General features: G+C 42.2%; 1 protein-coding gene across 1 annotated transcript in view; it reads right to left on the reverse strand.

The window, feature by feature from the left end:
• Positions 1-10,570, reverse strand: part of NRDC (nardilysin convertase) — a 29,840-nt gene extending 19,270 nt beyond the window's left edge. Inside the window, exons 1-8 of the mRNA XM_081193142.1 lie at positions 10,098-10,570; positions 6,671-6,938; positions 6,039-6,120; positions 5,517-5,670; positions 4,691-4,764; positions 3,548-3,643; positions 2,029-2,151; positions 797-854 (exon numbers count right to left, since the gene is read on the reverse strand). Coding sequence (XP_081049268.1) covers positions 797-854; positions 2,029-2,151; positions 3,548-3,643; positions 4,691-4,764; positions 5,517-5,670; positions 6,039-6,120; positions 6,671-6,938; positions 10,098-10,555 — 1,313 coding nt within the window. The 5' untranslated portion in view covers positions 10,556-10,570. The remainder of the gene's footprint in view (positions 1-796; positions 855-2,028; positions 2,152-3,547; positions 3,644-4,690; positions 4,765-5,516; positions 5,671-6,038; positions 6,121-6,670; positions 6,939-10,097) is intronic.
• Positions 10,571-12,145: the final 1,575 nt, after the last annotated feature.

A 12,145-nucleotide genomic window follows, 5' to 3' on the forward strand; every position in this document is an offset into this window, starting at 1 on the left:
GAAAATAAGTTATGCATCATTGTCCTAATTCCGTTAGGATGCTTCCCATATCACATCACAATCCTGTGTATCAATGACTAATCTGGATATATCCTTCTGTACCCAGCACTCATTGCGGGAACAGTACTAATTCCAGGGACTGGCTCCTCATGTGTTGCAACAGGTGATTATTGTGTTGTATGTCTGGTAGAAAACTATGAACCGGTATCTACAGATTGGGATTAACATGCTCATCAAAAAGATTACCATATTTTTCCATGTATAAGACACCCCCATGTATAAGACGACCCCTATTTTTCGGAACCCAAAATTGAGAAATCAATATTTTAAACATCAAACAGAACAACTCTGTTATTTTATTAAATAATCAAAGCACCGGCACTGGCATAGCAACCCCCACCAAATCTGTGCTAAGCATTCATTTTGTATGTGAGAAGAGAAGACCCAAGTCCTAAAGTAGGTTTCAACTAATGACTTCTGACAGTGGAAGCCATGCATGAGGGCTTACACTTGTGCAATGGGGCTTCCCTACCCGCTCCCTGCAAACACCCCTCAAAATTGGTTCTGAGGGTCAGGAGAGCACCCACATCAGTGCATGGGAGGATGAGGGGGTGAATCATTCCATCTGGCCAAACTATCACCTGGAAAGAAGGGGAAAGGGTATGAAGAAGGAAAGGTTAGGGATAAACAGGTGAAATCATATTTGTGGTCTTCTCATATGACTTGAATGCAGAACTGTGCATATAATTTTACATCTTACTTATGACAAAAATGGTAGAGGGGGGAAAATTCTTACTTATTTGGAATCTCTGAGAAGATTTCAATCACCCATTTTTCCAGAGTATCCAAGGTTTCTAGGGAGGAAGGGAGAGAGAGAGAGAGAAAGCTCAACAGCCAATTCACTGAAGAAGAAAGGCTTGTTCTCAGTAAAACAAAGGTAAGCTGGAGAACCTGTTCATTCTCAAGAACCCAATGAGCTAATTAAAGAAGAGGTGCAAACATTATAAAGTCTGTAGGCCCAAAGGCTCAATTCTCTCAGTATACCTAAACTGCACATGCATTTGGCACTTGGATTATTTTGGGGTGTGGCTGCACCAGTACAATTTCTGCTTCCTATATCAGGCATATGTGGCAGCTGAGCTTGCATTCTTACAACCTCCCAAGCTGGTTGTATCAGTTAAAACTTACACACAACAAAATTACGGCTGGTCTCCGTGATATGGGCCGCGCCCAAAAGCTATCTGAAACAGCCTCCACAATAGATGCTTCTGGCAGCATAGAAATACTCCTTGTGATGGCAGCCACACTTAAAGAAGCATCCATGTAGGAGTCGTGCATGTACAGATTGGCCCCTTAGGGCAGGGTTGGGAAGGGAGGGGCAGGTTTCTATCCTTACTGAGAAAAAGACATCATTAAAATGTCAGTAATGGCAAACAGAGAAAATTCACATACCAAGACTGTTACTGGAAACTCAGAAAACACTGTATTTGGCTCAAGATAAATCATAGCCTTGTTTACAAAGAGAAATAAATTATCTAATATTGTGAACTTCATTTAGACTAATAAGGACCAAAAAGAGGGTTAGGTAATGCAACTAATGAAACTCATAAGAATTGCTAGGTCCAAAATATAAACCTCTATTTTAAAAGGTGACCAGACACTGAAAAAGAACACCTATTTCATCAAAATGAACTCAATATTTAAATTCAGAAGTAGAAGATTGAAAATATTTAGCTAGATACATCTAGTTTTGTTTTTATTTTAGTGGAGTCATATGTATAGCTGATCAGAAATACGTCCTGATTCAGTGGGGCTTACTTTCATTGTACACAATGGCAACCCTACTCATTTTCCTGAGCACAAGCCCCACTGTATTCAACAGGACTTACTTCTGACTAGAAATGTAAACTATTGTGGCATTCTTTACATTACAAGCAGACGCAGAAGAGTTTTTATAGCTCTTGAAAGACAATAATCACGGCAGTGTATCACAGTTTACACCTGTAGCTTCAAATTAACAGATGTTACCTTTAGATTGCACAACTAAAGTCATATAGTGAGCTGAGTAATAGCGCTGCCAGAATTCCCTCAGCCTGGTATAAGTATCAATGTCATTTTGCTTCGGCTCATGTTTCAGCGTGTCTGCATTACCTGTAAATAATGTTGAAAACCAAGGTTGCTTATTATTAAAAATTCTTATGCTTTTGATCCAAATGCTTAATAGGGTTATAATTAAAACTAATAGTTCTCATAGCAAAAGTCATTAAAAACATACTGTGCATTAACAGATTAATATATATCTTGCCAGTCCACGTTTTTCCTCCTTCGCCCAACTTGCTGAAAAATAAATTTTAAGCTGCAACAAAGTGGTATCCCCCTCATCTCACTATCCTTCCTCTTGCTTGCGTGCCCACTATGTGCCTTCCTTCCTTCCTGCCCACAGCTTGGAACAAGCTGTGCAGAACATCAACACATAAGCACTTATGGTGGGACTCAAAGAGAAGTGGTATGAGAGAGGACAGGAAATCTCTGCACACCCACATACGAGGTTCAGGATAATCTGTGTGTAAGCAGCTTGTGGGAAACAAGTTATGTCATCTTCTCAGTGTACTGCACTAACTTGGCCACATGTGTTCTCTATCACCATACAAGATCCAACAGGTTCTCTGTGCCACTGATGACTAGCCTGCAGGCCATACCTGGCCCACCAGCTCACAGGAAGGAGATGAAAGTGCTCTGCCTGATCTTCAGAAAGAAATCTAAGGAGCAGGTAGAGTTTCTATCTCTGCACTGAGATTAGGAAAGAGAAAAAACTCTGGCTGTTTTTTAGAGACCGTCCTTGAAGACCAACCAGAGGGAACTTTCATTTAGCCTTTGGGCTAAAGCTAGTAGCAGCCGCCATTCCATTACCGAGACAGATGGGAAGCAGGAAAACTATTAAGTAAATCGAGAGGCCTGCTCATTTTAGCTCCTCGCCTCCCTAAACCATTGCAGACTGAACCCGCAAGGAACGCGGGTGGCACTGTGAGTTATACCACAGAGCCTAGGGCTTGCCGATCAGAAGGTCGGCGGTTTGAATCCCCGCAACGGGGTGAGCTCCCGTTGCTCGGTCCCTGCTCCTGCCAACCTAGCAGTTCGAAAGCACATCAAAGTGCAAGTAGATAAATAGGTACCACTCCAGCGGGAAAGTAAACAGTGTTTCCATGCGCTGCTCTGGTTCATCAGAAGCGGCTTAGTCATGCTGGCCACATGACCCGGAAGCTGTACGTCGGCTCCCTCGGCCAATAAAGCGAGATGAGCACCGCAACCCCAGAGTCGGTCACGGCTGGACCTAATGGTCAGGAGTCCCTTTACCTTTGCTAAGAACTTTGTAACTTTAAGAACTGGTACCTAATTTTGCTTTTAACTCTTTCCCCCTTTTTCCTTTGTGTTGTTTTTAGGTGGTATGCCTGAGGGTAGGACCTGTGTTCCTTTTTACTGCTCTGGGAGCCTTTTCAGCTGGACAACAGGATAGAAACACTTTAAAATAATAATAAATAATACTTACCCCAAAAGAACTTCTTCATGGGATGGCCAGACTTGGCCAGACTTCCAAACAACATCTCTCTTCGGTTTGCATCAGAGGGCCTTGCAAGCTGATATTCTGTTGTTTGTTTAATAGAAAGGTTTTCAGATTCTAACTAATATAGACCTCCAAACCAGCTTTGACTATAGGAATATAACAAAGCCATGCGCATTAAAACGTTCATTTGCTCAAAACAGCACGAACAGATCAGAAGGACTATTGCCAAAACTACTTAACCTAGCTTACTGCTTTTATGCATGGCTTGTGTGTTTATTTTTACATCAAAAAGAACAACAGTCAAAACTAGTAAAGGGCCCTGCTATAAAAAAAAACCCTGCAGATGCACTGGCTGAAGAGGGTTCACTTTGACAATGTCAGCCATGTGGTTGATGGAAATGTACACAGAGTCAACTCAAAATCAATCCCAGCAACATGCTGCTCTAACTGCCTAATGCAGGGTGCTTTTTTATCATCTGCAGCACCCTTCTGAATGCATAAGACCCATTCAAGAGAATGAGTGGTAAACATAAGTCAGCTCCTGTATGGAAAATGCCCTTACTGGATCAATATGCAGGTTTTACAATACCTGCTTCTAGTCAACTTAAGTGATGAGATGAGGAATTTTTCCTTTATGCATTTTAAGTTGGATATATGTAATAAGATAACATCAACAACTTGTCTGTCCATTTTGAAAGATCCACCTTCCTTTCCAAGTTAAAATGAACTTCTGAAAAAGATACTGTGAATCCTTTACTACAGGTAGTAATCAATTAGAAATTCAAGTTCCTATGTAAGTTGTTGAAAACCTCAGAATGCATCTTATTTGTCTGGAATATTTGGAATCCATGGGCAAATTTGAAAAGCAGAGAAACTGTTGTGGGCGTCACATGCAACCCTCAACCAAGCATACAACAGAATGCTTGGGGAAGGGACCCTGTGGGTGCCAGGGAAGGCCTCTGTGGGCACCTGTGTGCCCGTAAGTACCACGTTGGTGACCTCTGGGTACTAAAATCATGTAGAAATGCCCTGCTTCATGAAAGATGCTTTCAATACTTTTATGCCAAACAAAAATTTGTTTTTTCAAAAAACTAAATATAAAGTGACAAGAGAAATCAGGATTCTTACCACTATCCACAGCCTCAACTTCCCGATCAATTGCATCACGGATCATTAAAGGGTGAATGAAAAACTGTGCCCACCTGAAACAGAAAAATATTGGATGTATGTTTTTCCAGGCAGTCTGACAGGCTTGCACAAGTTGCCAAGTGTTGCAATTTAAAATATTTAGCAAGTTCAAGTTTTAGTAATAACATTTTTAAAAGTTCTTCTAGCGTCTGTGGTTAAACTTTCTTTCTTAAAGCAAAGGCTTAAAATATTTGTTACATTTTTATTCCCAATGGAAATTATGCTTTGATGTGTGTCTTGGTTATCTGCTCTAATAAAAATCTAGATTGGTATGAATTCGTTTTTGAATTTTATGACCCAATGTTGGCAGTGAATGATATTTCTTGCCAAAAATGAATTCTTAAGGCAAATGATCCACAAAAGTCTCAGTACTCAATGTAATTGTACCCCATAGAACTATTTATTTTTAACATCCTTTACAAATATATCATTCTTCAATGAAGCATATTTTTTACTAATATTTACCTGAAGTGTTTCAACCTTTGGGAAGTATCTAGGTCAGAGTCAGACCATACTTACTGAAACCAATAGACTTGTTAGTCATTACTGCAATCCAGAAGTAAGTCCTACTGAATTCAATGGGGCTTACTCCCTGGTAGGATTGCAGCCTAATTTATGCAGTTATGGGTCTACTCTGACTTAGTGGATACCATCCAAAGTTTTCAAACTACTTGAAAACTGGAAAAAAAATCAAATGCAGCAGCAGCAACAACTACTCAAATAGGAAGCAGTAAATCCAGCTTTTTATTCAGAATAATCAAAATACCTATCAAGAGCCTCCTTGAAATATTTCCTCTGTACATCGAACTGAAATATTGTTCGTTCACAGTCTGTTGAAGCATTGTCACTGCCTCCATGTTTCTTCAAAAATGCATCAAAACCATTCTCATCTGGGTATTTTGCACTGCCCATAAAAACCACTGGGGGGAAAAAATGAAAGTTAAAGAGACAGGTATTAATTCTAATGGAAAAAACTTGAAATTCCCCAAGTTCAAAAAGAAGTTTGGGCGTATTAAAGGGAAACAAATGGAAATAGACTAGTTGCATACGTTTGACAACCTTTTTTTTTTTAGATCAGCAGGGCAACTTCTGGTTTTAAGATATCTATTGCTATTCTATGGACATATCATATCTAACTTTGCAAATATGCAAGCAGGAAAATAATGCAGCTGACTCCTACATTGCTGATTTTCAGGGTTTTATGTCAAAGAGCTCCACAGATGCAAAACTATAAAATTTAATTTTTGCTAAAACACAGCAAGGTAACATTGAACAACAAAAAACATACTGTGTTCCAGAAAATGTGCCAACCCAGGCAGATCTTCAGGGTCAGAGAAACTGCCAACAGCTATACAAAGTGCAGCTGCAGACTGGGAAAAGAAAAACAAGAACAGCATTTTAAGAAAACAACATTACTATCTTATAAGATTACTAAATTGCCCACTATAAAACAATTCTGCAAGGGAATCACGAAAAGTGATGTAAACACTGTTCAATTCTATACAAGACAGAAAACAATCTGAATTGTAAAACTGCAGAGGATGACCTAAGAATCTGTTTAAGGCAGACACAAAAGTAATGCTTTCTTTATCTGAGGGCCAAAAGCCTATCTCTTCTGCAACTCTGAAGTGAACCTGCCAACTTAACATATTATGGCAAGACATCTTCTGAAAATGATTTATTGGTTTTTTAAAAAAACTCTCGTCACTCACTTTGAACTTCTCTTTCATTAACGTGTTTTCCTTTGGAATTTATTTGTTATATTGTTTGGGTTTTAGCTGGAATTTTATACACCCTGTAGATGTATTTTATATGAGTTTCCAGTACAGAAATGAATAAAATATCAAAAGTAGCAATGCGTTTTTTTGTCCTCTGCACCAAACCACTCATGGTCAGTTGTTATCATTATTCAAACCATACCTGTTTTTCTGTGCTATTCCTCTTCCTCGTTTCCTCTTTCTCTCCTAGCTCTTCTAATTCACTGTCAGGGTCATCAAGATCCTCATCATATCCACATTCATCATCATATCCCTCTTGGTCATCTTCTATTTCTGCTCCAGAATCATCATCTTCATCCGTGCCTTCCTCAGAGTCATCCTCATCCTCTGACACTGCACAAGGGCTACCGTCTGGGTTATTCAAGTCCGAAATCAGCAGTGCACATAAGCCATTTTGCAGTTTGATGTACCTACAAAGTGACAGGTAATATTATCATCAGGATGATGACCCTTTCCATTGGCTTCTTAATGCCTTAGGAAAATAAAATAAAATGGAACATCCCTGTATTTGCCTCTGTGTCTCTGCAATCATTACTATTATCATCATTATAATAATTATTATTAATTATCTACTTTTCACCCTAAGGTCTCAGGGCAAGTTACAGCTTTAAAATACAATATTAAAAACAATTTAAAATAACAACAAACTTTGTTCTTGTATAAGGGTTGTATCATGATGACTAACTTGAGTCTACATTTCAATTGCCTATTGAGTATGACTTGGTTGTATACTACCCATTAATATTTGCTAAACAGTAATTCTTGCCTTTCTGAACTAATTAAAAATATGCATTTACCTTGGCAATTACATTGCAAGACAAGACACAATGCTGCCAGGACTGTTTTGGTGTTAATGAAGTATTCTACATTAGGGCACCTTACAGAGATATAGACAGCATAACAACAATGGAAAAGGAACAAATTCTACTTGGGGGTTTTGGGGAGGAATGGTGAAGGCTCAACAGCAGCCTGTAGGTCACATCTGTTTGCATGGATGGCCAACTAGCAGCCTCCAAGACTAAAAGTGGTTGGATTCAGAATGTGAGCTGCACCACTGCTTCTTTCCTAGGAGATGCTCCTCTCACTTCCTGGGAGAGGTGCCTTAAAAATGATGAGGGCAAAGCTGTGCACTCACAATTCAGCACAGGCAAAAGTGGTAAGAGCAAGGAGAGAGTTACACACAATCCTTCCCGATTGTTCTGCTTTAAATCAAAAGTGTTACCGCTCTAAACTCCAATGCAAGAAAAACAAAGCTTTCATCACAGAAATGCAACTACAGCGCGATGCTCTTCTATTCATCCACACAAAATCGCAGTCAATCACAGCTTTCTATTTAATACTGGAAATTCAGGTTAGACCTTTTCTATCTCTACGGCAGGTTGTTTTCCATAAGACAAAGTAGATGTAGCATTTATACTCACATTCACGTTGCAATTTCAATGTGAAGATTTACATTTTACAAGTATAATTACATAGGATGCAATTAAACATTGCACTAATATAAGTGTTCTGTCAGTGCAAGCATTTCTGGTTGCCAAACAAAAAATTCCTCTTTCCTTCCCTCATGCACAGTTCTGGAAGTTCTTCTGACTCTCTAGAGAGGATCTATGGGAGGCACATAGCCCTGCTGTACTTGCAGGATGCCTTGTGCAGGCTTCTGCAACCAGCACAAGGGTTAGCTGACCTTCGGTTTTGGCTTCTGAATTTATACCTATTTATTATTAAAGGGACGTGAGTGGCGCTGTGGGTTAAACCACAGAGCCTAGGACTTGCTGATCAGAAGGTTGGCGGTTCGAATCCCCGCGACGGGGTGAGCTCCCGTTGCTCAGTCCCTGCTCCTGTCAACCTAGCAGTTCAAAAGCACGTCAAAGTGCAAGTAGATAAACAGGTACCACTCTGGCGGGAAGGTAAATGGTGTTTCCGTGCGCTGCTCTGGTTCACCAGAAGCAGCTTAGTCATGCTGGCCACATGACCCGGAAGCTGTACGCCGGCTCCCTCAGCCAATAAAGCGAGATGAGCACCGCAACCCCAGTCGGTCACAACTGGACCTAATGGTCAGGGGTCCTTTTACCTTTACCTTTATTATTAAAGTACACTGATGTTTATGTTTTTAACAGGCACTTGGTATTTATATATTTATATATTTACAAGAGTGCAGTTTTACATTTAATGGTTGGGATAAAATTCCATGTTTGTAATACATATGCAATATTTTTTTTTACTTTAACCCCACAAGCAGGACTAGAGGACAACAACCCTCTCCTGCTGTTGTTCCCCAGTAACTCAAAACTTTCTTCTCAGTTCTATTTTACCAGCAGATCCAGATAAAATCTCAAGACTATGACTAAAGATTACTTGCTAGAGGCAACAAATATGTAAGAAACAAAAGTCCTTATGAAAGTCCTCTTTCTGTAAGTTGAGAAGTGGAACACAACATACTGCTAACACAAATGGGGAAAGAGTGGGTAATCTCACAGGAAGTTACTGGCTACAATTACCACCACATATGTGCCTTATCCCATTTTGTTCTCAAAATGACCATGAGTATGACTTGTCTAAACTCACTGAGTGAATTTAATGCCTGAGTAGGGAACTGACCCTAAGTCTTGTTTCAACTACTGCAGACCAACACAGCTACCTACCTGTAACTGGTCCGATCTAATTATCTCATCTAACACTGGCTCTCTACCAAAGAGCACCTGCTGGAATTGAGCTGACAAAGGTGGCAAGCTATTTTACGAATACAGAGTACGTAGGAACCCTGTGGGATCAGAGTGAAGTCCGCCTAATCCAGAACAGTGGCTAACCACATGCCTTTGGGAATATCACACCATTTGGCAGTCAGTGATAAACTGCTTCTGAACCACAGCTGTCAAGGTTTCCCTTTTTTAAGGGAAATTCCCTTATTCCAAATAGGATTCCTCGCAAGAAAAGGGAAAAGTTGACAGCTACGTTCTGAACATGGAAGTTTCATGTTGCCATCCTGGCTAAGAGCCACCCAATAGAGTCATGCGGGATATGTCTCCGCCAACTTCGCCTTTTAATGCATCTAAGCTAGCGGCCAGTAGCATCTTCTATAGCACATAATGCAATGGCCTGTGGCTTGCGTGACTTTTAAAAGAAACATGAATATATTTCCCCTGCCCATAGCTGTCAACCATCCCATTTTTTGTGGGAAATTCCCTTATTCCAGCGCCGTTTCCCGCTGCTATCCCGGATTGTTAGCTATCCCGTAGACTGTCCCTGGGACAGGTGAGGCTACTGATCCCTTATTTTCAAGGCTGCTGATCCCTTATTTTCAAATCTGAAAGTTGACAGCTATGCCCCTGCCTCTGATAACCGGGCCTACCACGCCGGAAAGCGACATCCCTTCTCCCCGGGATTGCTTTACCCAACCTCCCCAACCACCAACCCTCTGGCGGCCGATCAGGATAAAAGGAGGGGAACTACGGTGCTGACCGGCACAAGAAATGTCTCGTGTAGTTCATTTACGCTACGCTTGACGCACCTGAGAGGCTCTTCCCCATCCTTACGCCTTCGCCCTCCCCTTTCCTCCTCCCCGCGCCCACCTGTACTGCTTGGGATCGCTGGGGGACTTGACGATCTCGGGATCCCCCACGTTGGGGCTGGGCTCGCTGGCGGCCTCGGCCTTGTCTCCTTCGCCTCCCGCTTCCGCCTCAGGCTCCTCTTGGGCTGTGCCGGCCTTGGCCCCGCGACTGCTCTCCAAGTCCTCAGGCTGCTCGGAGCCGCCACCCAGCGAGGCCTTGGCCCGGCCAGGCATGACTGAGGGAGAGCGAGGCCCGCTGAGGATCCCTCGGGGCTTGGCTTGAGGGTTGCCGGCGCGGCTGCGGAGGGCTGGTCCTGCTCGAAGGTGGCTCGCCACCGAGGTCCCGCGCGGCCAGGCGGCTCCCGCCCTCAGCATCCACGGCGGGCCCAGCTCCGGCCCAGCAGCTCCAGCCCTCAGCCGCAGGCCGGTGCTCAGGACCGGAAGCCACCGAAGTCGCCCAATCAGGGCCCGGCTCGGCATCCACGCGCCGGACGCCCGCAAATCCAAGCTTCTACCGGCATCACTTGACTCTAACAGGCTGCCTGGAGCCTGAGGAGGTGGGAATGGGGCAAACCATTAGCGTTAGGAATGGAGGGGAGACGGAGAGTCGGGGAAGGGGAATAAGGTATTGTAGGATGGAGTAGTAGGCTTATCTCACCCCTGCTTCCTTCAAAACTGAGTTTTGAGGTTTGCCTTATAAACGTCTTTCTAAAGACGAGTACACCTGGATTGGTTCAGCAAGCTCTCACTCGTAGAGAGGAGCCAATAATCTGTGACAGCGAATGAGGGAGAGCTACTACGCTTAGAACGTCTGGGAACCTTTCTGCGCTTCCTTGAACTGGGGATATATAAAGTGCAGAAATTGAGCTGCTTGGAGCTAAATGACAGTGTAGTGAACTTGGTTGCTGGAAGAGTAGGTTTGAAAGTGGTTTAAGGGTTTGTTTTTTTTCTTTTCTCTCTCTATATACACACATACATGCATATGTATCTGTTTGGCTTGGAAGTAAAAATGATTGTGTCTGCTGTTTCTCTTTTTGTCTTTTGTAACTTTGTTCCTTTTATGTTCTAAAGGTTTTTGGCATGCAAACTATGGAAGACTGTGGTGTTGTAGTTTGCATTTTCGAGTTGCTCTGGTTGGTGGATCTTGGTGTTCTAGTAAAAAACAAAATAGATACTGTAAATTTGAAGTCTGTCCGAGCGATCCACCTTGCGATCTCCAAGATTAACATTGGTGATACTTGCAGTCACTACAGTTTGATTTACGTGCCTGCACCACTTCTACAACCTTTAACTAACCTATTAGACAACATTGTTGGTCTTCCTAAAACACTCGAAGCTGCCCTCCTAATCTACAAATGACTAGCTGTATCGCGGACACTGAATAGTGGGTAGAATGGAAAACTAGACAATCCCATTTCACAGGAGTTGCAAGTAGCCAGGCTTACGTAGGTTGGGGATAGGAAGCTGGTTTCCCGCACCATGCTAGAATTGTTTGCAGTGGGTTATCCTCTGTTACACTGGACTTACCAACATTTCATTGGATAGCCAGGACTGAACACCCAACCCTCCTTTCCATTGTGAACCATTTGCTACGGTACATATGTAATTCGGATATTGTACTTGTGAAAAAGAAACTGCAGTAAACTATTTACCATTTCAGCAGCTAATCAAATCTGGAGCCAGACTGATTTTGGGACAGGTACACTTCCGGAGGCGGCGCGAACGGCAATGGCGGTCTCCTTCACTTGCTGAAGGGGAAGCTCCGCGGAAACGGGTCGTCCGCTACGGCCCGTGATTTGCAATGATAAAATAGGGGAGAACCATAAATGCCACCTTTAGTTCCTTGGAGGAATGATGGCATATAAATGTAATAATAAATTATTTGATTTAGACATTACATACTTTTCTTTGTATCATTAATTGTCCTTATATTTCACTGCTGTTACACTCAAAGTTCCATCAGCCCCTGTAAACATGGCCAATGTTGGGGATGGTGGAAGCTGAAGTCCAACAATATCTGAAGTATCACAAGTTAGCCACCCCACCCCCCCACAAATTAACTGAATCAGT

The sequence above is a fragment of the Podarcis bocagei genome, assembly GCF_964188305.1.
Source record: "Podarcis bocagei genome assembly, chromosome: 5".
Taxonomy (NCBI): Eukaryota; Metazoa; Chordata; class Lepidosauria; order Squamata; family Lacertidae; genus Podarcis; species Podarcis bocagei.